The 27,724-nt window shown below is 42.9% G+C and overlaps 2 protein-coding genes across 3 annotated transcripts; both read left to right on the plus strand.

Moving 5' to 3' along the window:
• Positions 1-1,652: 1,652 nt before the first annotated feature.
• Positions 1,653-13,869, plus strand: LOC143327790 (bifunctional 3'-phosphoadenosine 5'-phosphosulfate synthase 2-like). Its single transcript, XM_076742270.1, has 12 exons — positions 1,653-1,823; positions 4,359-4,473; positions 4,581-4,816; positions 5,036-5,174; positions 5,386-5,504; positions 7,273-7,386; positions 8,280-8,391; positions 10,104-10,309; positions 10,559-10,694; positions 11,708-11,976; positions 12,098-12,327; positions 12,958-13,869. The coding sequence occupies exons 1-12, from the start codon at positions 1,797-1,799 to the stop codon at positions 13,097-13,099; spliced, it is 1,845 nt and encodes a 614-aa protein (XP_076598385.1). The 5' UTR covers positions 1,653-1,796; the 3' UTR covers positions 13,100-13,869.
• Positions 13,870-16,431: 2,562 nt separating this feature from the next.
• Positions 16,432-27,311, plus strand: LOC143328050 (phosphatidylinositol 3,4,5-trisphosphate 3-phosphatase and dual-specificity protein phosphatase PTEN). Of its 2 annotated transcripts, XM_076742951.1 has the most exons (10): positions 16,432-17,244; positions 21,284-21,368; positions 21,487-21,531; positions 21,624-21,667; positions 21,844-22,082; positions 22,447-22,588; positions 24,140-24,208; positions 24,775-24,941; positions 25,843-26,124; positions 26,312-27,311. In XM_076742951.1, the coding sequence occupies exons 1-10, from the start codon at positions 17,166-17,168 to the stop codon at positions 26,495-26,497; spliced, it is 1,338 nt and encodes a 445-aa protein (XP_076599066.1). In that variant the 5' UTR covers positions 16,432-17,165; the 3' UTR covers positions 26,498-27,311. The 2 variants fall into 2 exon arrangements, with proteins under 2 accessions (XP_076599066.1, XP_076599067.1); XM_076742952.1 differs by lacking the exon at positions 24,140-24,208.
• Positions 27,312-27,724: the final 413 nt, after the last annotated feature.

Here is a 27,724-nt window from a genome sequence, read left to right on the forward strand (position 1 = left end):
AACATGATACAATGAAAGCAACATAAACAATAAATAGAACTAGTTGAAAACACTTGTGATAGTGTTTAAGAAACTAGTGACAGCGGGTATGAAAGAGTTCATGTATCTGTTGGTCTTACATCTCTTGGATGCAAATCTACAGCCAGACGGAAGCAGTTTGAACTCTGGGTGCAGGAGGTGACTGGGACTGGGATGTCCACATTAAAGTGCCTGAGTTTGCGATAAAAATACATGCGTTGGTGAACTTTTTTGCATACCTGGTCAATCTGATGCTCAAAGGTTAGTCTATTGTCAATAAAAGTCCCAAGGTATTTCTAATTCTGTACAATTTCCACAGCCAGACCATTAATAACTACAGGGGAGATGGCATCCTGTTTTTTTTCTTTTTTTTCTTTTCTAAAATCAGTTATCATCTCCTTGGTCTTGTTCACAATGATGTCCAAAAAGGATAAATTACACCAGCTGGTAAAGTCTGACACCACAGGCCCATGGTCTTTGGTCATCTGAATTTAAAAGAGACACAGTGACAGAATCATCAGCAAATTTAACAATAAATCGTCCTTGGCGTTCACTTTGGCACATATTGGTATAAAAAACAAATAAAAGAGGTGAAAGGACAGAGTCCTGTGGTGAACCAGTGGAGGAGATAAGAGCATCAGATAAAACAGCATTGACTCTAACAAACTCTCAAACAGGATTTGTCAGTTGTCACTAATTAGTTATAATAGTTTATAGTTCACTAATAGTTTATCAATGGGGATTTAATCATTTACTAATGCTTTACAGATCAATTATAGGCCTGTAAAAAGAGCAATTTGATTTTACAGGTTGTCCAAAATGCACTCCAAACATTTACAACTACAGACTAGATGGACTAAAGCCCTTCACTGATGACTTACTCACACGTAAAATTGCAGACTTTTCAAAGTGCATTAGTTAATATGGAAAAACAAACGAATTACTTACACCCTCAAACGACTTGCCGTGTTTTAACTCTCATAGCAGATGTTTCTTCTCACAGCTGGAAAGTGTTCGTGTGTACGCCTACTCCTCCCACGAGCACACCCAGTAACGTTACGTCTAATGTCATGTTTGGGGCATTTATTATTGTGTCCCCTCACTTGACATTTACTCGGTCAACAATAAAGCGAGGTTACTTAACGTTTGCTGAAAAACATGACTGAAATGGGAACATTTCCACCCGGCAGAGAGAGTAACGTTAACCTAAACCTTCTGCCATTAAGCTAGCGTAACTGACATTAGCTTTAAAGCTGCTGTTAGCAAGCTAACTGACAGCGGCTGTATGAAAAAAGCTAGCTAATTAATGTTTTCAACGGTTCAGCTAAGTTCAATATGGAAACCTATAGATTTTTTGGTAACCGGAGCTGAGTGTTGCAGCAGCCTGTAATCTCCCGGAACTGTCATAATATGAGCAACTCACAGAGTATGGGTGTATTTTAGTGGAACGCGTCCCCTGTTTAACAGTACTGTAATTGAATATCGTGTGTAACTGCAAACTCCAGCCCAGTTCTGCCGGTTTCAGCGCTCGGCCCCGTCATGTCGTTATGCTTTAGTATTGGCTGGTTCACTGCAAATTATGCAGATTTATGGACGTCGGAGGAGGAGGCTGGGCCAGCGGAATGCTACGTGTCTTGGAAGTCCCTTTTAAAAACCCTCGTCGTCTTCGATCAACTTAACGCAGGCGAAAGTTTGGTGATAACAACTCGAGCAAGCGGCAGACTCCCCCCGATCCAGGCCTCTGTGTGTCCGAGCCCGGTGCCCAGCCGTCGTGCGAAATGTCCGGAGTGAAAAAGCTTCGTACGGTAAGTAGATGCGGAGATCAAGGGAGGAGAGAAACAACTCAGATACAAGCTGTCATCAGATTAGCCTCAAATGTGTGTCAAAAAAGTGCAGCAAAGTGTGAATCGCCAGCGCTCGAGTACCATGGAAAACTCCTCCCAGATATGCGTTAAAACAAGTGTCCTGTTCATACACCATCTCATCTGCTTTATGTTCATCTTGTTGGCGATTCTCTGACCACTGAGGTCTGATGCGATCGCGCAGAAAAAGCAGTGAAAAGTGGGCACAATCATTTGGCTTTTTCCCCCTCAAGGGAACGCAGGGTTGTTGCTTCAAAAGCTCATCTTCAGTTGCAGAAGTAACTTTTGTGCCTCTTTACTGTAACATACTGCCAGGTGTGATACTTCCACTACTGCCTCTGAATAGACCGGTTGTTGTAGTAACGTATCCAAGTCAATTCGGCCCATTCATACCGTCGGCTGTCTTGTGAGGAGGGGGAGAAAGAAGCCACTGTGAAACGGCAGGCTGATGCTGCACAGCAGTGCTGCTAACATAGAGAACATACGTGGAATCAGGTTAGTGAGCATCGCGATAAGACAGTAGAAAAGCCACGAATTGGAGGCTGCGAAGGTATTTCCATGCACAAACCTGTCTTGTGTCTTTTGTCCCACACAGCTGAACTATAGTGACACATCACTCAAGGTGTCGTGACACTGATTACACCTTACAAACCTGGACAGACAGGACAAATGTGAAACGTTTGCTGCCTCCAGCGTCTTCAGTATACTTGTAGTACTAACAGAATTACTACTACAGTTAACAGAAATACTACATTTTGGACAAAACAATTAACTGAGAAAATGATAGACGAATCACTGATGAAAATATTTATTAGTTGCAGCCCTGTTTCCATTATTGCACGTATGGCCTCGGCTGAGAAATTTCAGAAGATTTTATCATAGTTTTATGTATTGAGAAACAGGATACAGGCTAGGCAGAACCGAGAGAATGATAAAAGGAGTTATATAAGGTATGATAATACTAACAAGAGTGTATAGCACAGTTCAGACACGGGAATGCAGCTGAAAGGGCCGTTCAACAGGACACTTGAATGTGAAAGCAAGCAAAATTAAACTAGGAGAGAAATGATTCAAATGAAATAACTTTAATAATTGGAAGGGAAGTAAAGACTTTAAAGACTTGAGTGGTCTTGAAGTTTTCTTCAATAAATCCACAGTTATGAAGTGCCATGTTTTTTTATGGCAGCGCACAGACTCAAAAAAAATACATCATGTCCCCGTGACTGTCGAAAGGAAGGAAGCGAGGATAAGGAGCAGCGTGCTGGCAGGCTGATGGAAGGAGAGAAGGTGTCTCCTGTGTTTGGAAAGAACAGAGCTGTTTGTCACTCACATCGTGTGGGTGTGTACATGCACAAGGTGTAGGATACGTGTCATTTGGGGAAGGTTATGCTCATCATTAGAGCGTGTGCAGCATACTGTGAGGTGCAGCAGTGGTTCGCTTTGAAATGCTGCTCCAGGTACAGACTTTAAAGCGGCTTGATGACAATGACAGTAGTGTACATTTACATGTTTCTGCGGTGTTGAATGTCACACTTTTGTTAGTTAACGGCACTTTTTTTTTTTTTTTTCCCAAACTAAATCATATTTGGTGGGATTTCTGTTTTTTAGCACCAGCTGTGCCCAGATTGGTTACCTATAAACTCAGTAAATTCTTCCCAATTGAAAGACAGTCATAAAATCGAACTTTATGTGGCGATCTTCTCACATCTTTGATTGAAATACACCTTTATATGTGACGCGTCAAGGTCACTGTTTTTTTACAGTCATGTCTGCGTTTGTGTGTGAGAGAGAGGGGGAAAATGGCTCTTGAAAGGCCGATTGTGAGATCGAGACTGAAACCCTGGGAGGGTCTTTTCAGACAGGTTAAAAAGCACAGGGGGTGGTGACTGAGGCAGGGGGTGAGTATGCAATACGTGCAGCCATGGGATGGATGTAGAGAAGAAGGGAGAGTGGGTGCAGAGGGCGAACGTGTGGGCACGAGCACTGCCACATCATCGCTGGGCTGCAGGCAGCACACTGGACACATTGTCCAGTCAGTCCTCCTCCTCCCTCCATCCCTTCCATGCCTCCCTCCTCTACCCCTCCCCTCTAGAAGTCAATACAGCCCCATTCATCCACAGCCTGGTCCACATAGTCACTTTGGGCTGGGTGCGTAAAAACCAGTCAGGCTATGACATGGTTGTTCGAGTGACGTGCTAATATGACAGGATCAGGCCTGAGGCTGCTCTGTGGTATTTCTCTACAATTTATGTACAACAGGTTATCCTGCAGGTGTTTCAAGACTGGTAGGACTAAGAAGAACAAACAGGAGGTAGAATGTGTGTTGTGTAGCATATTTAACATGACCTGAGATGAACACATTTGGATGGCTTGTTGCAACCACTCACATCCTGTTTGCCTACTTATTATAATGAAGAATTCCCCAGAACTGCTTTAGTTTGTCTGAGCGTAGTCTGAGCCTGCGTTCTTCTGTTTTAGGATCTCAACAGGTCAACCAACGTGGTATTCCAGGCCCACCATGTCAGCCGGAGCAAGAGAGGGCAGGTCGTGGGTACCAGGGGAGGCTTCAGAGGATGTACCATCTGGCTCACCGGTAAGCCTTGTCTTGTCCACCTTGTAGGCCATGAGGCAGCTCCTTCGTCTGCCACGTACATTAGATAAGGTTTAATCTGTACACATCTTATCACATTTTCCCTCCAGGTTTGTCTGGTGCCGGGAAGACTACCATCAGTTTTGCCCTGGAAGAATTCCTTGTGTCTCATGCCATCCCTTGCTACTCGCTGGACGGAGACAACGTTCGCCACGGCCTGAACAAGAATCTGGGCTTCTCCGCTGAAGACCGCGAGGAGAACATCCGTCGTATTGCTGAGGTTGCCAAACTGTTTGCCGATGCCGGGCTGGTGTGCATCACCAGTTTCATTTCTCCTTTCAGCAAGGTCAGAAAACAGTTACAATCATTTTCCGGTGCATATGTGTCAATTTAGATCGCTAAAAACATTATCTAATTAAGATTCTTACCATACATACAGGTGGACTAAAGGGTTTGTGGTCATAATTTTGTGTCCAATATCAAAAGTACCAGCAGACCCGAATACACTGCAACACTTTAAACTGTATTTAAAAATATATATGGTATGCACTGTTTTCCTCCACAGGACCGCGAGGACGCGAGGCAGATCCACGCAAGTGCCGGGCTGCCATTTTTTGAGGTGTTTGTCCACGCTCCCCTTGAGGTGTGTGAGAGCAGAGATGTGAAAGGACTTTACAAGAAGGCTCGAGCCGGAGAGATCAAAGGTCTGTGTGACAAGGTTCATCTCAGTAAACTCTCTCCCAATTTTTTTTGCATGCTGCCACTCTGTGATTCATACAAGTGAAGCCAAGCCCTTTCTCCAACCACAGGGTAGTTCACTTCATGTTGAGGTCGTACTGTGTCGTATTCAAGTAAAAATAGTGCCGATGGGGTTTCAGTGACATTTCTTGTTGTGGTTTTTACATTTCTTGCCAGGTTTCACTGGGATTGACTCAAATTATGAGCGTCCCGAGGTTCCAGATCTTGTGCTGAAAACAGGAGAGCTCTCAGTGACTGAATGCCTCAACCAAGTGCTGGAGCTGCTCAAGGACCAGGTGGGTGTAACAGACGGTCAGATAAAGCCCCAACATTTGTCTAGCTGTTCGAGGCACAATGGGCCACTGTATTGTTCATGTTGCACCTCACACATGTCATCATCATGGTGGTAGTTAAATACTAGTACCTGTGAGTCTGCCAGCAAACGGAATAATATATCCCGGATTAAACAAGCCGCTGAGGTCATAAGGCAAATTCAATATCCTCAGGGATGGGCTCGACTGGTTGGTTTCTTAAAGCCAAACAATGATTTTAGCTGTTAAACACAGAGGAGATTGCGGTGTTTATATTAGGCTCTGGATCTTCCATTCCAGCGCTGTGGACTTTCACGTGAAAGGTGAGAGGATTGTAACATTTAGCCAGAGGCAGAGAACATCACGGTGACCATGAGCTGGTCTTTGGTCGCTCAGAGCAGATGATATTTTGGACCTCAGCTGGTATAGCAGGTCATCGCAAGCGCAAAAACTAATGATTCAACTGAAAGAAATGAACCACATATGCACACAATGTAAAACATATGGTGTCAAAATAAAAGGTTAATTAAGTCTAAAAATAGTAGTTTTAAAGAAGTGACTGTGCTGTAGGACAGTGTAGAGGAACCTATAGGTGATGACTCACTTCACATGTAGAGAAAGAGCAACGTACTGAGTCTTGCTCTGGTGTCACAGTAAGAACAACAGTTAGACGAAGGCGTTCTCTTGTACCCAGTGCCATTTTGACCCAAGGATCATTTGTAAATATGCACAACAGATCAGACAGATACAGGCACAGAGTTCACATCGGTTTAACACTGCTTCAGCTGCCAAGTCTCTGATAAAGCAAATGTGTAAACACGTAAGCTTTTTATTGCTTTGTCATGGAGGCAGAGATGAATTATGTTTCAATTAAACAGTGCTGTGTCAGCATGAGTTTGTGAAAAGGTATGGTAAAGGTGGCATCCTGTTCCCATAGGTGCATTGCTTAATACATTGCCCAAAGGCAGGTAGCAGGGATTATCGTTATCTGCCTGTACAGTTGAGTTGGTTTATTTTTCATCTTTTAATCATGACTAATAAGACTTGAGACAACATGTTTAAGTACAAGAAGTACCTGGTAGGGCAGAAAGCCAAAAGTCCACAGGAGGATGAAACTGTAATTCATGCCTGATTTAATGGTTTTATAAATACAATCAAATTCCTTTTAATTCACTCAACATTCTGAGAGCACTGACAGCGTGATTCCTCAGTAGAATGAAGATTCATAAAATTATATTGAATAGTTTCCCAGACCATTTAGAGCTGGTCTGCTGTAGACTGGTTAGTGCAGACTTATGTTCCTTTGTGAAAGTTTGAAGGAGAGACAAGGCGAGGGGGACAGAAGGAAGAAATGAAGGTAAGGTCAAGAGTTTTTCAGTGTGGTTAACCTTCCTGTTTTCTCTAAAAGCCGGAGTTAAGTTAATACAGCAGCCCCCACATCTGTTTGAAATAGACCTCGAATGAAACTGTAGTTTCTAACAGATGAGTTCAGTATTTTTTAACTTTCATTCATCTTTATGGATTCTATCTAGCTACAACAGTTTTCACGTATTCTTATCTTAAAGTATAGTCAGAATATTTATAACTAAATTCGCAACATCTTCAACTAAAGACCACACACACACACAGTTTATAGAACAAACATTTAATTGATTAATCGAGAAATTAATCAGATGAACAAATGACAAAAGTCCTACATTACCAACCGTATCCAGCTATAATATTAACATTCCCTTTTTCTCCTCATATATAGAGTATTGTACCAAGCGAGATCATGGATGAGCTGAATGAACTATTTGTTCCGGAGAACAAGCTGGATCTTGCTGTGGCTGATGCAAACTTGCTTCCCACCATCAGCATCACCAAGGTGACCCACCACTCCAGCATACAGTCTTCTTTTTATCATGCAGCGAACAGGCCAGAGGGTCAGCACTGGACATGGCAGAGAGCTGCTCACGATAAACCCATAAACACTCCCCACTGTTTGGACTCTGTGCACTAACGCTAACTTCCCTGGGTACTAATAAAGGCATAAAAGCCAGCCAGGCGTACGGCAGTGCACTCGCCTTATCAAATTACCATACGGGTCGATTCCCTGGAGGTAAATGAAGATTTCTACCAAAAGAAGAATGGCTGTTTCGTTTTCCTCCAGAATTTAGAGCAACATACCACTGTAACAGCTCTGGTAAAGTAAGCTATGGCAGTCAATTCTCATGACAGATCGAGCCGGTCTACTTTCTCAGTGGGCCTTGTCAAATTGTCTGTTTCACTCTTTATTTGTGTATTTGAAGTTTGCTTTGTTTCACTTGGTGAGACATAGTTAGGAAAGTTCAGCGGACTTGTTAACTACCATTTATTCAAGCTGCAGCAAGGCCAAAAAAGTATAATAACTCCAGCATGTTATTATTATTACGTGTGCTACATGTTATCTCAGAGCATCTTGTTATGGCTCAGTGAGGATGTTAATCTATCGACGTGTCATTCCAACACAGCACAATGAGGCTCTCTGTTAGTTTGGCACTGCGCCTGTTTTCCAACCGTCCAGTGTTCTTACATCCACGTTTCCATGATTCTCTCATTCATAGTGTAATTACACACTTGTTGATTATTGTACTGACATTTATAATACACTGAATGCCATCAGCGCAGTGTAATCCATGGCTTTTCTGAAGTGGAAGCATATGTTAAGCGTTATGCAAATGTTTCAGTATGGCCTGTCTTTCACGCTGTTTATTGTGAGTAATTTTCTTCTGTCCACAGTTGGATCTACAGTGGGTGCAGGTTTTGGCAGAGGGCTGGGCTAGCCCTCTGAAGGGCTTCATGAGAGAGAGAGAGTTCCTCCAGGTCTTACACTTTGGCAGCCTGCTGGATGGTGAGTGACAATCACGCCTATGTATGCTTCTGTTAACCTACAGCAGCGCAGCATCAACCAGATGAGCTGCTGGTGCCCATTCAAACTGAGAAGCTTTGTTTTTTTAATCATAGTGCAATTTATTTTGAAATAAGACAAAAGAAATGTGTGAGAATGAATGAAAGGAAAAGTAGAAATGAAGAAACAGAACTACACACAAACACTGAAGCAGGAAGGTTCAACCAAAATGCCGATTACATGACAAACAATCATAGCGTATTTAAATAAAGACTTCCAGCCGTTGATATTCATGTTCCAAAGAAACACAAATCATCACTGCAAACACATACTGCACATGTTCCTAAAGCAAAAGACATGCAGCGTGTTTCACACAGAAACAAAGGAATATGAAAGAATATCAGCTACCTGTATGACTCAGTTTTTCCAGATATTCTGACAGTGTGAAAGTGACAGTTTCATTGAATTCTGTCATTATTTCAGCATCTTTCAACACAAAATGAATCTTTGGTTTTACTGAAAGGCTTCTTTCTCAGATCATGACACTGTATTTAGGACAATATGAACCAAATGTTTGTCTTTTTCTGTCTCATGTAACTCACATAACTAAGACACACGATCCAGTTCTTCACAAGGATCAAAACTACCTCCCAGATGCAGTGGTAAGATACCAAACATCAGCTGGCCAGAGGCCACATCCTCCTTTGATTTAAAAACATGCTCGTCATTTTGTCTTGTTGGATTCCACTTCATTACAATCTGATTTCTCCTGAAACGACTGAGAATCAAAACAAATTTAATCAAACCAAAATTAACTTAATCTTTTAAAATAGTCTGCCCGCAGTCTACTCGTGAAACCAGGCCAACGTACACCTCCTGGCATGGCTGTAGTCTGCCCCTCTGACGTACCCCCACAGCCCCTTTATAGATGAACTCAGATACCCTTCGTTCACACCACCCATCATGTTCCAAATGTGTTCATTTGAACTTATTTTAAACATACATAAAAGTGGATACTCTGATTTTCTTTTCATACAATTAAACGATCAATATTTTGGTTGGTACCACTTGATGTGGCAGACGATGGACATTTTAATCACAATCCGTTGCCTGACTTAATCTTTCTGTTTCAATCATTTATCTATTGCTTTCAGATTTTTATGTCAATCATTGAGCCTGTTTCTACTGTTTTTGCATCACTTTAAGTTTTCTCTTTCAATCGTTCATCCACTACTTTTTGACTCTGTTTCCACTGTTTATTTAGTTCCATTGTTTGTATAGCTGACATTGTGTATTTTAACTATAGTACTATCCATTACATTTAGCTAACTATTTCAGCTGTTTATCCTGTACTTTAAACTGTATTATCCAGTATTTCTAGCTAACTATTTGAACTGTTCATTCATTACTTTTCCTGTTTGCTAAGTAGTTTTAACACACTCTCACCTGTGGTCTTCAGGTGTTACCATTGACTCAATATTTGGATATATTTTTTTTTAAATTTAAGACTACCTTTAATTGCGCCTCTGCACAATCTTATCACATACCTCCTGGCAAATGCAGAAGTACCACTTGGGGTACCTCTGGTTGACAATCACTGTTTTAAGTGCTTATCCGCCGTCATAAATCTGAATGTACTTACGGATTGTGATGTAGTCTTAGTGTTTATAGTTTTTGTATATAACATTTCTGAAATAACTTTTGCCTTGTATCAGGTGGGGCCATCAACTTGTCAGTTCCCATCGTCCTGGCTGTTAGCACTGAGACTAAGCAGGAGCTGGCCGGCTGTGCGGCTGTAGCTCTTGAGTACCAGGGTTCGCGTGTGGCTGTTCTCAGGAACCCAGAGTTCTACGAAAACCGCAAAGAGGAACGCTGTGCCAGACAGTGGGGCACCACTTGTCCACAACACCCTTACATTAAGGTAATTAGGCATTCATCACACAGTTATAATTTCAATGTCTGCCTCGTGATTGCAGTGCAGACAGTAAGATCTTCTGGCGTTTACGTCGTTGTTTGTGATTCTGTGGCGAACAAAACAGGAAAATGTTACCTTATTAAACACAGTTCCAAAACGGTGCTTTTACCTGACATTAATACTAATTGCAGTTACAGGGAAATATTCGAGTCAGCAAAAAGTAACCGGTAATCATCTGTTTATCACTTTGTGCAGATGGTTATGGAGGGAGGTGACTGGCTGATAGGTGGTGACCTGGAGGTGCTGAAGCGAATCAGATGGAACGATGGGCTCGACCAGTACCGCCTCACTCCGCTGGAGCTCAAGCAGAAGTTCAAAGACATGAAAGCAGGTTAGAAAATAGAAATTACTCATAAAGCTACAGTAACAATCAGGGAACAGGAAATGGCATACAAGTTGTTGTAAGTAGCTAATGGCATGACACTTATGATTCAGTAAATATAATATCCGTCGCAGCTGGTGAAAAACTAAACATAAACATGAAAGCAGTTTATTTAGCAGTGCGCCGTTTGTCTTTCAGAGGAACTTGACAAAGGACCAGATGAAATAAAATGGTAAATTTAAAGCTGCATTGTGATGTTTGTGGTCTGTGCGCAGTCATCAGGGGAGACATACAGGATCTTTCTGAGGCGTAATGTAAAAAATTAAATGTGATCACCTGTTTTTACTCTCACTCACTCACTTGTGTCGTTTATTTATCTACACCACAATACAGTATGTATTCTGGTCGTGTTTGGTTTTTTAGCATCTTCACTGCCCTGTGGCGCCTGTGGTCGAGCTTTGTTACTGATGCAAGCATGCTGTGATGTGCACTTAACGGATTAGACTGACAGTATTCTCTATTTTCTTATTGTTAACGAACTCCATGAAAAGACCAAAACAAAGCTTTAGTCCATTTCTCAAAACTTTCTAACTTTCTGATGTCACTCAGTACAACGGTGTGGCTCATTGATGAGTTTTGAATAGTTTCTGGACAACAATAGAGGTTTAACGGAGACGATTATTAGGTTTTGCTACACACACAATACTTGTTAGCAGTATCAATTCATTGGTCTTTTCCTGGGATTTGTCAACAGTAAGAAAAATATAGAATATTAACAGACTTATCCTTTAACACAAACAGAGGCAATTTTGATGCCAAATGTATGAAAAAAAGTCCAGTTGAGTTATGTGAAAGGCAGTTTGAGCATGTTTGCTGACAGCTATTAAAATGCACAATATCCTGCACGTATTTTGGACTGCACATATCATGAAGCTTCCCTGTCCTCCAGTACTGCTGATATAACTATAAAATCTGTCTTTGTGTGAACTTTATTTTGTGCTGCTGCTTGTTGTCCTCCTTAGATGCAATATTTGCATTCCAGTTGCGTAACCCAGTCCACAACGGTCACGCCCTGCTGATGCAGGACACCAAGCGCCGTCTGCTGGAGCGCGGCTACAAGAATCCAGTCCTCCTACTGCACCCACTCGGCGGCTGGACCAAAGATGACGATGTGCCTCTGGATTGGCGGATGAAGCAGCATGCTGCCGTCTTGGAGGAGGGCATCCTGGACCCAGCCAGCACCATTGTCGCCATCTTCCCCTCACCTATGATGTACGCCGGACCCACAGAGGTGAGGGCTGCTGTCAGCTTATGGTTCAGTCAGAGGTTACAGTCAGCCTAGCTCTTGACTCTTCAACCATTTACCACTTGTGATTGAATATTAACCCATATGAACTCCGACGCCTCATCAGGTTCAGTGGCACTGTCGAGCCAGGATGATCGCCGGAACAAACTTCTACATTGTTGGCCGGGACCCAGCAGGCATGCCACACCCCGAGACTAAAAAGGACCTGTATGAACCCACCCATGGAGGCAAGGTCCTCACCATGGCCCCAGGCCTCACCTCTGTGGAGATCATCCCCTTCAGGGTTGCTGCCTACAACAAGGTTAAGAAGGCTATGGACTTCTACGACCCAGAGCGGTGAGTGAAGAGTTCTCTTGCAAACTGCAGTCAGCATTTCGATGACCTGAGAACCTGACAATCGAGAGCCTCACGTGATTGTCTGCTAGTGCTGTCTACTACATATTATTGATTTTGTCTTGACATATTTTTAATGCAAAGGTTTTTCCTGCATGAACCCAAGTGTAAGAAAGCTGGAGCAAATTGTGAAGTAGATCATTAGTGCTGTCACTTTAGGTGGATTTGGAACATGTCACCACATTTTTGCAGACCTGCTGTGAAATTCTGATTTGGCATTACATTACTCCCTCCTGCACACATTTATTGGTCCAAAACTTTTCATACAAAACATGAAATTCATGAGAATATGATCCATCTGTGACTCCACGTCCCTATCTTGTTGGCACTGCAAGCAGATTGTAGAATAAATCCAAAGAAATCCCCAAGTTCTGACTGTAAATTATGAGGTTCACTCTTGTAGACTTACAGTACTTATATTCACATTTTGGTATTCCTGTGCAAGTGTAATGATGGTCTCATCAGATAATTTATATGATTGTAATACTGGAAGAGTCTACAGCACTTCTTCTAATACCCTATCCTGCCCTCTCTCTCCATGCTGCTGCTCCTCCTCACTCCTCAATATCCCAGACATGCTGAGTTTGAGTTCATCTCTGGAACCAAGATGAGGAACATGGCTCGCAGCGGAGAGAACCCTCCAGATGGATTCATGGCCAACAAGGCCTGGAAGGTGTTGGTCGAGTACTATACCTCTCTTCAGAAGGACAAGTAATCAACACAGCGCTCTGCTCACCAATCAGCAGCATACTATTGAGAGATTACAGTTGGTTCCTAAAGGGGGTGCTTTAGATCGGGTCTTGTTTTACGCATTTAGAGTCATGAATTTTAGTTTGCTAAAGTCTGACAGAGGTGGGTTTTTTACAAGTCTTCATCAAATCAATATGACTTGTCTTAAGCAGTTTAATCGTGACATTTTTACATTCCTATAAAACTATGTGATTTATAAATCCATTGTATGTTTATATGCATATTAACTTAAGCTATATATTTTAATAAATTAATGGTAACTTGAGATTCTTATTTTGTTTGTTTTTTTAAGTTTAGGAGCACATACCAAGACAGGGAAATCATTTTTCATATCTACATGTAATTATCTGAAGGATTTTTACAGCATTTTATGCCAATTATATCACTGTCTGTCGAGGCGTTTGTATGACCTGAATGAAAGTCACTTTCAGTTTTATCACTACCTGCAGTGCCTGTTTGTTTTACATGGATGGATGTTGATTATTTCATCATGTTAATGTTTCACATTCTTGTGAATTGCAACACTGATTTTTTAAAATGTGAAAGTGCCTTCCTCTCAAATGTCAGCACTATAAAACAGCAGTTCTTTAAGTCTTGCTGGGTTTTGCCTGAAATGTCTCTGAGGTTTGTGTGATTTTATAAAGTGGGGATGTGCATTCATGTAATAAACACCTGCAGTTTTATGAAGGCGAAGAATGTCAAATGCAGTAATAAAGGATCTTGTTTGTCATTGTTAATCATTGGTGACCACCTAATCACTCTAAACAGATATATGCATCATCAGACGATAGCCAGTGGCCTCCGAGATTTGTGACCACCTAATACTGAGATACTGTGTAGATAAGATAATATGTCCTTTAATGTCATGGATTGAAATGTTTTCTTTTCAGTTAAATCTCTGTCCTGATTTCATCTAGGTGCCACAAGTTACGCAATATTTTTTACATTATCTTCTGACCAAACAAAGTGCGTGCTTATCAATAGAAGATTAAAGGTTGAAGTAGGCTGGGCAGAACGGCATTCTGGGACTGCAAAGCCAAAAGTGCAATGCTGCCATCTGCTGGCAAGAACTGGTGCAGCAAAACACAGATGAAACAGGAAACTGCTATTAATGCGCGTAGAAGTGTTCAGTCAGGTTGGGTTTCTCTGTGGTAGGCTTCATAGTTCCTCTCACCATGATGACACTCACTGACACTGGAACCAAAGATAGGCGTGGGTTTTTACCCAACAGTCAGCTCAATTTTCTGTTAAATAGAGAGTGAACTAGCGGCAGTCACAGTCAACAGTGGAGATGCTCTTTAAAATGCTCTAATATCTTGTGCTTGTTTGTCTGCATTGGAAAACACTAGGTCCGCCTCTGGATTGGCTTTGCCTGCTAGATCTTTGAGAACAGATTAATGAGATCCTGAGATGCTTTCAAATTACACTTAAGAGATGGTTGAGTGAACTTGAAGGACTGATTAATTTTGCCAGTCATTAAGCTGTAAGGGCTTACATTGCTATCAGATGAGCGTTCTTCTATGAGGAGAACCATTCTCCCCCTGTAAGAAGCACATTCCTAATTAGCCTCACATGGGATCAGATCATTTAATCTGCGATGTTCCAGGTAACCTCATTTAAATCTGCTGAACTGCACCCTCAGTACTTATATAAAATCTCCAACTACTGTATGTCCGACATGTCATGTCACTAAGAAATGACCAGGACGGCGAGTGGTGTAAACCTCTTGTGTCCTACAGGCCTAATATTTCTGAGTATAGGCTAACACCTATTTTAACACCCCAAGTTATGATGCACTACCCATAAGTGCACAAAGGTGTGAAGGTTGTGCAAGGATGCTTATGTAGATGCGAAAATGTCAATTGGTTATCACAGATTTTATGTGGAGTGGTTTGCACAGTCATATTGCGTGGGACACAGGTTAAATTATGGATGTGAAGGCCCTTTCATTCTGTGGCTGGTGCAGTTTGGCTGAAACAGTAACGGGCCTCACCTCCAGAGCCACTTTCTGAGAGGCAGAACACAGTCACATGCAGTGATTTTTGCTGGCGTGGCGGAAATGCACCTGAGATTCAGCTAACAGTTATTTTAGTTTTCAGGTAAACTGCCAATTAGTTTTCCAATAAGTTGTTTAATGACCTGGTCAATAACATGTCAGAAAAAAAGGGAACATTCTCATCATAGTTTCCCAGAATCCAAGGTGACATATTCACATTGTTTGTTTTGTCCGACCAACAGTCCAAAACCAAAAATATTCAGTTTACAATCATAAAGTAGTAAGAAAATAGTGAATATTTCCTTTTAGTCAGTTGGAACCAGTGATTTTTGACACTTAAAAGAGAAGGATATCCACTAATTCATTGATTAATTCTATGAAGTCTAACCCAAGCCCTGTAGAGCCCTGTATTTACCCATATCTTACCATGTGCAATTCAAATAATCAAAGCAATGTTACTGTTTTTGTATATAATGTACATAATATATACTTGATTCTTGCCATTATTGCTGCCTGTAACATCTTAATTTCCCTGGCATGGGATCAATATGTCTATCTTATCTTAAAACCCTTCACTCTACCTTAAAAACCTTAGTTAAATATCATGGTTGCATCCTCATCAACAGTTTCAATATTTTTTATTTGTGTTTGTAAAGTGTAAAACATTATTATTATTATTAGTAGTAGTAGTATCAGTATATATCGCTGTTGTATTATAATATACATTCAGATTATTAATGTATCTTCAACTACTATGCGTAATTATTTTCACTGCTGGTGTGCGCTAATGAAAACAATGTAAACAAATATTGTCTTTTGTCAGTTTCTGTGGCCCATGCAATTAACATCGTTGATATAATCTAGGATTAATGTGAGGAGATTGTGTGAAGAACGCAATGAAGGTACTGCAGTTTCTATTAATGTTCCATTACAAACACAATGAAAGTGTTATGGATTGAGAGGTTTCATGGACGTATTTTCTATAGTCTGAAATGACAGTTTCAACCGCGAAAAGTGACATTATGTTGGAAACTTCCCTAATTACAGCCACACGTGATCACTTTGACAGAAGGGAGCGTCGCATGCGAGCTCACTTTATCCTTCCGCCAGAAGCACGAAATAACTCCATTGTTGCGCTGTTCCGGGTTAAAACAATGACATATGTCAGTAGTTGTTCATAGGAGTCGTATGTCAATTGTTAAGGCAATATTGGTTAATATTACGTCCATCGGTTTTAATTAAACAGTGGAACTATCTAGTGAAGGCGGTGGGATATTTGTTCTAAAATCCCAGCCTGCTCTACCTTCTTTTTTTCCTTCGGTGGAGGCCATGATGGGAGCCTGAGAGTTCAGCTGGAGCGAGAGGAACGAGAAAAGAAGATGATTCCCCGGGACGGAACTGACAAACCAATCTGTGCAGATTTCTGATCTTTGTATAGTCTATATACAGTTAAGGTGGAGCCTGTCACTTTTTTTCAGATGTGTTCTTGGCAATCAGTCGATGACAATGTTGAATCGTTAGGAGGCTTTTGGATCGAAAAAGGAGGTAGCATTAGCTATTGTTGCTAGCTAGCTGTGCTAGCTAGCTAGTTAGCTAGCGAGCTAGCTACGTCTGAGTGACTGGATACGGGTTTCGGGAACCGGTGAGTTCTCTATCCTCTCGCTCTCAATCGCGGCGGCTGCGATTGAGCCATCGGCGTGGACCGTGTCTGGCATCTCAAGGTTTTTTGAGGACAACTGCATGTATTTTATTCGGGGGTATTTGCAAGACGAATTGCAGGATTGGGAAAGTCGGGCCTGCACGGAGGAGCAGAGCAAGGCCCGTCTTTATGATCCAGAGGAAGCCTTTCTAATCCTACCGACAGCCACTGCTAGCTCTGCTGGCTAGCACGTCTCTGCGAGGACCTGCAAAATTCAGAGAGCAGCCAGCGACCGAGAGCAGACCCACTGACTGCAACACACACGACCAGACGGTCAATAGCAGAAAAACCTGTTTTTCATCATTTACCCCATATAGACTCCTGTCACCTGCTACAATGGCTGCGATTATAAAAGAAATGGTCAGCCGGAACAAAAGGAGATATCAAGAGGATGGGTTCGACCTGGACTTAACATGTATCCTTCCCTGTCTTCCTTATTTTCACAGCACCCAGGACAGTGACTATTCAGGTGTAATAGCTGCTTTGAGTAGTAGTACTGGAACCAGAAATGGTGGAGTAACGTGAGGTTCTTAGCTTCCCTGCTACTTAGCTAGCTGGCTAGTTGGTCAGACAGCGCAGCTTTGCTGTCACCCAGCATGTTTGAAAGATGGTGGATCTGTCAAACCAGCACGCATAAATGTCACAGTCATATTAGAGCTGGGAAACTGATCAGCTAGACATTACTGTGCGTTTAATTAAAAACGACGAGCATTTAACTTGCACACCAGTCACCCAGCGGTGGACCTAGCTTGAGGTTGTGAAATTGTTAGTGGCATTAAGTCAGTATTTTTTTTTTAACCAGTTGGTGTTCGAAGGCGGGTAAATGGTGTCTAGTATTTATCTCAGATTGATTTTCTATAGTTTCTATATATTGTTCTTACATCTAGGTAGTACATGTGTAACTTCATTATTTGTGAGGTTTCTGGTTTATGATGCAAATAGCTGGAGAGACTAACATCCCTGATGTAAGCTCACCCTCACCTTTCCTCACCTCACCTTTCCTCACATCACCTGTGTGCTCCATGGGTGAGTATTCATCGATGAACTTCAGCAAATCCAATGAGTGTTTTCTTTCCTTTTATAGAGATTTAAGAATTGCTATTTCAGGCCCTTGTGCAGGACTCATTTCTCATCTGTTACCACTGATAATAGTTGACCTGGTTCCCCGGTGCTGTATGGCTGGTGCCGCTAAAGTTGGTACTTTTATTCACTTGGCTGATGATAAACGTGACTTTGGCCAGCTAAATGCAAAGTCTTACCATGTGACAGTGGTGAGATCGAGCCTGTGGTTATAGTTGTGATGTACGTGTGCATGACTTTGTGTAAGGATGTTAAACTGCCTTTTCGGCCTTTTGAGTCTTGAGTTTGATATTTCTGGTGTCAGCGCTGAAACAAGTAGTCGATTGATTGATGAGTCGGTCAACACAAGATACACCTGCAACACTTCTGATAATCTGTTTGTGATTTTTATGGTTTTTATGGTTTTTTATTGTTATTGGTTTATGAGGGAAAAAACCTGCTCCGGACCTCTCAAAGTGAGAAATTGCTGTTTTCCTCTGTCTTCCGTGAGATAAAATTACATATCTTTGTTTTTGGGCTGTTGGTCAGATAAAATAAGACATTTGAAGATGCCATCCCAGGGTGCGGAAAACAGCGTTAGGCCTTTCTAACTATTTCTTGACAACTCCGTAGACCAAGCGATGAACCGAGTTATCTAAGGAAAGTATTCGGCAGATTAATCAATAATGAAGATGACTTTAAGTAGCAGCCCTGTCTGGTTTCGTACGGCATGTAAAATATTAAACAGGCCTTGGTATTTGTGGTATAATTTGCTCTGGTTATTATCAGCATTGTTGCTTTAACTTGGTAACATTGCTGAGTAGCATTTTTCTTTTTCCAAGGGGCTACTTTGATTTCATAGAGCCGCTACAGATGACATGTGGAACTGGATTCAGGTAGAGCTGTCAGCTGGGGTGTCTGTGTGACTGCAGATGCCTACATGTGCGCATCGCAGTGTTTGATCAAATGCTTTTCACCTGGTTTTATCATGTGGCTAACGCTTGTGTCATGTGGCAGGACCCTTGTGTAGCGCCTTTACAGCTTCATGCAGGTGTGCCGGGGGCACGCCACTCAAAAGTGGCATCTTTCTTTGGCTTGAAGTCTCCCCTTGTTCAGATGTGGGCCCTTTCGAACTATGCCTTTTATCATTTTTGGCATGCTGTCTAAAAACAATACGGGCTCTCTGCAGTTATGTAATGCAGTATCACAGTTCTGGGAATTGCCCTTAAAATAGAGTTGCCAGTGATCTTGTATCAGTGTTGCTGTCTGAGTGCTCTCTCCCTCTCTTACCCTCTCAACCCACCACCTCTCCTTTGCTCTTTTTCTTTACTACTCCCACTCTAATTCTCCCTCCCTCTGCTTGCCCCCTTTCCTCTGCTCTCCTCCTTTCCTGTCCTCCCCACCCCCTCCTCGCTCAGTGCTCGCCGGTTCCCACTCTCCCTTTCCCCCCTCTCTCTTGCTCTCAGTTGTGGATTTGGCGTATGCATAGAGCTGAGGCAGGGCTGGCTTTAAAGAAAAGGCGTGCCTGAAACGGCAGATTTTCTTTCTTTCTTTCTTTCTTTTTTTTTTTTTCTTTCCCCCTCCTACTTGGAGCTTCCGTCGGGGGTCCCGTATGTGCGTTTCCTCCCAGCTGAGGCTCTCCTGGGAGCTGTGCAGCTTTTTAAAAACACTTATAATAGTCTGACTGAGATCTCTTTGCCATTTACAGGGTTAGAGAAGCCCATCACATAGCATAGAAAACTGTATTTGGCTCCTAATTAGGTCTTTGAGGCAAAAATTGACTGGTTTGTGGCACAGTGTGTACAGATAGACTACTCTGCCATAAGCTACAAGGAGGTAGCTCACAGTATGCAAATAATACCATAGGTTTGCTGTTGGTTGGGCTTGTTGAATTCATGCATCAAGGCCTGTGTTGACCATACCTGAGCTGCACTAGGGCTCTTGTTAAATTCCTCTTCCAAGGTTTTATTGAAGATTGCCATTTGTTCCTTTTTTCCGGCTAAAAATGCTTGAAACTGCAGTAATCTTTGTGTATATGTCTACTGGATTTCAACGATTTTCTATACTAGCAGGTCTACTGATTGACCAATGAACTGTGTGTGTGTGTGTGTGTGTGTGTGTGTGTGCGCATGCGCGCTGTGTGCACCATGCAAAGGGTTGTACTTCTGCGTTTTTGCATGGGCAGGTACTTGTATGTGTGCACACTAGCAAAGTTGAGGATTATGTCGAGCCCGCCGTGCTTTCTCACCAGAATTGTCAGACGCGTGTGTCAAATCTTTCTGACCAGTTAAAAAGTGATTTGACTCTGGAAAAATATGGCCTGCTCAAAATGAAACAGACATATCCAATTAGAATTATTCAGCTTTTCTATTTTTGACACCGTGGCACAGGAAGTGTAAGAAAAGGTTGCCCTTTAGTCAGTGGTTAAAGTGTGAAATCCCACAGCTTATGGCGACAAGCAGACTTCAGTTACAGGTAGGCGTTGCAGCCGAGCCTCAAAGACATGCATGTCTACTCAATTATTCTTTTCACTGCAACATGACACTGATATGTGCCTTTAAGATTGTATGTATGTCACCATATAATTGGTCGTGACATTTTCCATCACTATCCTGTGCTGAAACGCGGAGCCCCGTTCGATGATGTAAGGCAACTGTAAAAGCAGGTGCAGCACGAGAGAAGAGGTGCAGCCAGGAGTTAAAGTTGTCGTGGAGTCTGGCGTGCGTGGTTTCTAAGGCCTTGTTTTGTCTCTTGTCCATCACTGAGTGCTGCATGTGCCACTTGCTAACACAAAGGACATTTGTTCGTTGGAGCAGTTTTTTTTTCTACCTGTGTGTCTTCACGCCGCCTTCGTTCGATCCCACAGATATTCAAATCGGTCCGGCTGCGCTCGAAAGAGAGATAAGGCGAACATTTGCGATCATCCCAATATAACTTTGGGCTCTAAAAATAAATGCAGGTCAGGGAGCGGAGACTCTCCTCGTGCACCCACATGTGGGGCTGGCTCGTGCAGGAGCGCAGTTACTCCCGTCCTCTCTGCCTGCTTCTCACTGTCAAGGCCATCTGTCACAACACACACACACACACACACACACACACACACACACTGGTCAGTGCCCCCTCCTCTGTGCTCCCATCTATCCATAACTACAATGACGCCCTCATATTGACATTGGCTGAAACTTTTTCACGCTCCGCTGCTTGCCTCTGCATTTTTGTAATTGTGCTCCAATGTTGAATTCTTCGTGAAAGCAACTTCTTTCAGATAAAAAAAAAAAAAAAAGCAATTCACTTCACTCTTCTTGTGTAAGCTGTCGAAAGCATAGGTAGACCGACTTATTCTTCAGTGTGGTGCTTTGTGCCGCGGTACATTTCCTTGACTCCTGCCCGAACAGATATCTACCCAAACATCATTGCTATGGGCTTTCCAGCAGAGAGACTCGAAGGCGTGTACAGAAACAATATAGACGATGTAGTACGGTGAGTTGTGTTCACAGAAAAGTAAAATGTAAGAAAAATGCGTTTTGTCCTGGCAGTTCATCTCATATCGATGTAATAAATATATTCTCTGCCTGCTTGTGTTCTCTCTTGCAAACAGGTTTTTGGATTCAAAGCATAAAAACCATTACAAAATCTACAACCTGTAAGTGTTCCACATGCACCTGAACTGCTCTTTGTTTACTTAATAACTTCCTCTGTGTGTTGGTTAACTGGGTTTTGTTCCTCCCGTTCCAGCTGCGCAGAAAGACACTACGATGCTGCCAAATTTAACTGCAGAGGTAGGCAGCTTCACATGTTCGACAGACGCTTTCGCTCTTTAAAAACGAAACCAAAAAAGCTCATCTCACGAAACATCCACTGTGTCTTCCTCCCTGTCTCGTCTCCTCTGACCTGTCTACACCCCCTCCTCCTCTGGTTGCAACTTTGCGTGGGCCTGCATCCCGTCACGCATCAGTTGCACAGTACCCCTTCGAAGACCACAACCCTCCTCAGCTGGAGCTAATTAAGCCGTTTTGTGAAGACCTGGACCAGTGGCTCAGCGAGGATGACAATCACGTGGCAGCCATCCACTGTAAGGCCGGGAAGGGCCGCACTGGAGTCATGATCTGCGCCTATCTCCTCCATCGCGGCAAATTCCTGGAGGCCCAAGAAGCGCTTGACTTTTACGGTGAAGTCAGGACAAGGGACAAGAAGGTGAGCCATTAACCGCAGACCACATGTCTCAGCAAAGCAGCTCCTTATCACTTCAGATCAGCTGTTGCACATCGGGCTGCAACTCATAATTATTTTCATTATCAGTCTGCGGATTAGTTAGATTAATCAAGTTAATTGTGAAAAATGCTAATTGCATTTTCCCACCGCCTAAAGAGACGTATTCAAAAACCTACAGATATTCAACTTACAATGATATAAAGCAGGGAAGGGCGTGAAATACTCACTTTTAAGGATCTGGGCCCACAAAACATTTGGCTTTTGTTGTGAAAGTGATTTTGTTTCAGCTCCACTTGCAAACAGAGAAGAGAGAATGTCATTTGTAACATCGTGTCTGTCCTTGCAGGGAGTAACGATCCCGAGCCAGCGCCGCTACGTCTACTACTACAGCTACCTACTGAAGAACCAGCTAGAGTACAAGCCGGTGGCGCTCCTCTTCCACAAAATGGTGTTCGAGACTCTCCCCATGTTCAGCGGGGGCACCTGCAGTGAGTCACGCTCATGTTCAACTTTAACTCCAAACTAGGGCGTAGGCATGCATCGCGCTGTTCAAACGGAACGAGAGCCTTGGATGCGTTGTGCACTGTAGGGCTCACCCACGCTGCAGTTTAGCACCATAGAACAGGAGAGGGTCATCTGTGGTGGAGCTGAGTCGCCCTGCGCCGGGGTTTTCAAACCGAATCAAGTGTGGCTGAATTCGCTGCAGTATTTTTGGACCTTTTGACGAACGAGGGCAGCCTCTTATTGATTAAGTCTTCTTGTTGCTGCTTACAACAAGGCCGACTTATTCTCTGCCCACTTAAAAAAAAAAAAAGAAAATGTTGAATCAGATCTCCTGTTTGTCATAAATGTTCTCTCACTGAAGAAAAACACATGAAAAGAGAAATTGATCGCCTTCTAAGAATTTAGATATTTTGGGTATTTAGAAGGATTGCCTTTATAGTCTGTTGCATACAAGCCTTTTGTGCACAGTTTTCAGAGGAATTACAGCGTGCACCTGCAGCCCTGCATTAGTGAAGTAAAGTACACTGACACACCGGGCAGGACAGTAAACGCCACATAAGCATGCTGAAGTCACTAAAAGGCAGTAAAGGAATTAAATATGTTGGTCAGTGATTTCTATCAATGCCGCTGCCATAACACTGGAGTGTCAATAAGTAGTTAGCTTCAGTCAGTCATGAGTATTTGCATATCACTGCATGTTTGCTCGGAGCTTGAGTGGTACGACGTTGTTGTAAAGTGGTGTGTATTGCAAACAGTGGCACTTGTTGTCCCCCGTGTTCAGTGGAAGAGTGACGCAGATGTGTCAACATGTTCATGCTCTGTGTTTCACTGCATGTAGAAAACAGCTCTTGATGGTTTAAACGCTCTCTATTATGGTCAAACGATCCTGTTTTTCCACTCCAACGTGTCACACGTCGTTACACTTTTCTTGCATCCTCTTCTTCCTTTATTTCTGTGGCTTTTTAAACCCTAACACCTGACTGTGCTCAACAGCCACGACTCTATTGATCCTTCTCTTTCCTGCTACCTAAAAAAAGGCCCTATTCTGAGTTTGACGTCTTAATACTGGTGCACACGCATCACCCTTTTCGAGCCTCAGGTTTGAGCTCAGCTCAGCTGTGAAAGAGGAGAAGCTGGTCTGGTGATTCTGTTAAACATAACTCGACATCACACGTCTCTGCTCGATTGTTTAATCCAGCAAAGGAAAACTCAGATACTTTGTGGTCGTTTGTGATCGTCAGCAGTCGCAAGTTCCCCCTTTCCTCCTTCCCCTTTGTGTAACTCGCACACACGCACACACACACACACACACACACACACACACACACACAGACACGAGGTCCCGTGTCGAATGTTTCAGATGTACGCGTCCACTTTAAAGCCACACACTGTATGCTGTTTGTGAGAAAAGCTGTGTAGATGCAGATATTTGTAATTACTTGTGTAGAGCTCTTGTGTTTGTGCCTGCTGTGCTGTCAAGCCCCTGACAGGCCAGCCAAGCCCTGTTTGTGATAATCTCCTTCTTTCTCTCTAAGGGGACAGTACCGTTAAAAACAGGAGCGAGCCGACCCCTCAGGGCTTCAAGAAAGGGAATTGGCATTGGGGTAAATGAGCCTTTCATCCATTATTATTATTTCACTCATTTGCTTTTATATGGCCCCAGAGATCCACCAGGCAGGAGCAGTCTGAGGTAGACATGTTGCCTAGCAGGACAGGACTAGCTTACAGGCATATGATGTCATCTTCAACACCCACCACCAGCGATCCTGATGGGAGGAAAGAAGGTTAAAATTCTTCTATATGCAACGTGTTGCGCTGGTCCAAGACCAAACCGTGACTGTCTATCAGAATAGGGTCCTGTGTCTCTGGTTCTGGGTCTCTTTGGGTGTTCCTTTCTCCTCCTTAATTTTAAGATAATGTTTTGCATTATTCAGCGGGGGGTGTTGGGGGGGGGGGGGTTGGTGATGGCGTGCTGTGCTGTTTCTTTTGTCAAACTCATGTCATAACACTGTTAATCCTGTCTTGCTCTCTTGATTCACTCCTCTGTCACTCACTCTTCTTCTTGTGTTTTCTGTCTCTTCCACTCACAAATCTCATAATCTTGCCCCCCCTCTCAACCCACCCAACCCCCCCCACCCCCCTCCCTGTGCAACATTGACACTCTTTGCAGATCCCCAGTTTGTGGTGTACCAGCTGAAAGTGAAGATTCACACGTCGAACCCCGCTCACACGCGGCGCGAGGACAAGCACATGTTTTTCGAATTCCCCCAGCCGCTGCCAGTTTGTGGAGACATCAAAGTGGAGTTCTTCCATAAACAGAATAAGATGATGAAGAAGGTTAGTTGTGTGTGTGTGTGAGTGTGCGTGTTGGCGGGCTTTTATTGTAGTTTCATTTGCTTGGTAGCTGTTGCAGACAACTTTCTGTCGGTCATTAAGAGCTTGTTCGAGCTGTTGATTGTCATGACCTCTGCCAGGTCGGAGAACAAGCAGCAGGCATTTGACGAAGCGTTTTCTCACTCAGCTGGCTGCCAACAATTACGCTTTTTTTAAAGGATAAGGCTGACGCTGTTCTGTATTTTTATGTCAACTGCCAACAAATCCCATGAAAATACCAAAAGTGTGTTGTTTATTTTGTGTCATTAAAGCCTGATAATAGCTCATTGCCTTAGCGCCATAGACTTTCATTGTTGTCCAGGAGCTCTTAAAAACACATCACTTAGCCACACTGGTTGACGGGCTCCGTCATTACTACCGACAAGGGCACACGGAAGTTTATTTTGAGTCAATCCCACAGTTGCTGCTGTAAATACTCACTAACGCAACAACAGTGTATTAATCCACGGCTGAAAATAGTCCCCAAATGCACTGTTTACTCCTTTTTTGGGTAATGTTTGCTGAAACCTACAGTGCCTAAAGGCTCAGTAATTTCCTAAAACAGCTGGGTGTTTTAGGGTGTTCAGGGGCCTTTTTTTAAAAATGAAACTATAATTGTGAGCAGTTTTTAAACAGTCACATCTTCAGTAGAGGCAAATGGGCTTGATGCTGAGCGCACAGACAGCGTAGGGAAGCCAGAAAGTACTGAGAGACAGACTGACGCGGGGTTGGTTTTTAATGAGACTTGTTGACAATAAGAAAACGTCAGCTTTAGCTCAGAAACTAATTCAATCAAAAGTTCCTTTGAATGTTCTGATTCGCCCAATTTCTCATCGCATCTCCTCTCTTCTCCTCTGCCACCCAGGACAAAATGTTCCACTTCTGGGTGAACACCTTCTTCATCCCTGGACCAGAGGAGAGCGGGGACAAGATGGAGAACGGAGCGGTGAACAATGCAGACAGCCAGCAGGGGGTACCGGCACCGGGCCAGGGCCAGCCGCAGAGCGCCGAGTGCAGGGACAGCTGCAGGGAAAGCGGCAGGGAAAGCGACAGGGACAGGGACTACCTCATCCTGACGCTCACTAAGAACGACTTGGACAAGGCCAACAAAGACAAAGCTAACCGCTACTTCTCGCCAAACTTCAAGGTAAAGATTTCATTTGGATATTAGCTGGATGAACGGATTGATTGATTGTTGTCTCTCAGTCTGTTGTTGAATGAGCTAATTGCTTTGCTGTCAGTATTTGTATGGAGAGAGCAGTGAGCAGACTTGTTTGTGATTATTTTCTTTTTAAATGGCACACACTGAAATTAGTTTCAATTTGCAATTCCAGGTGAAGTTGTATTTTACGAAAACCGTGGAGGAGCCTTCGAATTCTGAGGCAAGCACTTCGACATCCGTCACCCCGGACGTTAGCGACAATGAGCCAGACCATTATCGATACTCTGACACCACTGACTCTGATCCGGAAAATGAACCTTTTGATGAAGAGCAGCACACGCAAATCACAAAAGTGTGAACTCTTTTTAAACAGGAAAAGAAGAAATTATACACCAGAAAAAAAGGAGAAAACTTGAATATAAACTCAAAAGAAGAACCTTTGTCCTTTCCCTCCCCCAGACGGCAATAGAATATCATCATGTCAAATGCCAATTTTAGGGAAAAAAAGATAAATATCCTGACCAATATATTGTTTTTTTATTTTTCTTTTTTTCTTTGGCACGGCCATGTACCATGTGCGAGGTATTGACACTGTTGCCCCATGGGAAAAGGTGCTGTAGCTATAAAAATGTATTTATATATATATATATACATACGTATATGTATATACATATATACATGCATATATAAACAAACATTTTTTGTGTCAAAGACAATGGAAAGAGTACCACAATCAGGAGACGGGAGGTGAAGTGTGGGAGAAGTTAGAATGATATACTAGGACTATGCTGCTCCTTCTCCTGTCTAAACCAAGGCCAGTGCTGCAGTCACTTTGTTTCACTCCCTCTCTTCTCCTCCTCCCCCCCCTACTCCTCTCATCTTTTACTCTCCCTCCCCTCCATCCTATCCTCCTTCCTAGCCTCCTTTACTGTGAATGCTTCTTGTGCTCTTTGCAGGCTGTCTCACGTGACTTTTGGTCTTTGTGCAGTGCAAACTGCATGCGGGCAGTGGGTTGGGGGTGGGCGGGGTTATGAAGAGGCTGTGATGATGTCTAAAGCATTGCCATTCCTGTTCCCACTGTGTATACGTTAAATTATGCAGAACAAGGCATCCCATGTAATTGTTAATGTTTTTTTTTATCCTAAGATAATAAAAATATAATACACAAAACAGCAGGGAGACAAGTGTTTGCAATAATGTCAACACTACATTTAAAGGACAATGGTGATTTGCATGTATTGGAATTGGCGTCCATCCCTAATAAATGTATGCAATGTTGTCTTTTCTTAAAGAGACCAGCTTTGAGATGTGTCTTCTGCGTGGGGTTCCCCAGTGCTTTGAGTCATGCTCAGAAAATTACATCAGAGGTTTATGTAATGTTCTCCCTTCGCTGTTCGCAGTTAATGAAAATCATGCAGAATGAAAATGGAATTTTTATAATATGCAGTTGTCATCAAACGGCGGGGCCGGTGCAGTCTTTAACTTGACACCGCTGCTGTCAACTAAAGCCATAATTTTAAGTGACGGCGCCCAGCCCCCGTAATCTAAACTTGAGCATGTGTGAGGTGGAGCATGTGCAGCGAGT

The sequence above is a fragment of the Chaetodon auriga genome, chromosome 11 (genome assembly GCF_051107435.1).
Source record: "Chaetodon auriga isolate fChaAug3 chromosome 11, fChaAug3.hap1, whole genome shotgun sequence".
NCBI classification, from domain to species: Eukaryota; Metazoa; Chordata; class Actinopteri; order Chaetodontiformes; family Chaetodontidae; genus Chaetodon; species Chaetodon auriga.

What these genes read in the sequence shown, in the direction of transcription:
- LOC143327790 (XM_076742270.1), top strand. Translation starts at nt 1,797, where the DNA reads ATGTCCGGAGTGAAAAAGCTTCGTACG. An exon ending in CCACCATCAGCATCACCAAG is followed by an intron (nt 7,387 to 8,279) that starts GTGACCCACCAC and finishes TTCTGTCCACAG; the next exon opens with TTGGATCTACAGTGGGTGCA. An exon ending in GTTCAAAGACATGAAAGCAG is followed by an intron (nt 10,695 to 11,707) that starts GTTAGAAAATAG and finishes TGTCCTCCTTAG; the next exon opens with ATGCAATATTTGCATTCCAG.
- LOC143328050 (XM_076742951.1), top strand. Translation starts at nt 17,166, where the DNA reads ATGGCTGCGATTATAAAAGAAATGGTCAGCCGGAACAAAAGGAGATAT. An exon ending in TGCCAAATTTAACTGCAGAG is followed by an intron (nt 21,668 to 21,843) that starts GTAGGCAGCTTC and finishes GTCACGCATCAG; the next exon opens with TTGCACAGTACCCCTTCGAA. An exon ending in GAAAGGGAATTGGCATTGGG is followed by an intron (nt 24,209 to 24,774) that starts GTAAATGAGCCT and finishes CACTCTTTGCAG; the next exon opens with ATCCCCAGTTTGTGGTGTAC.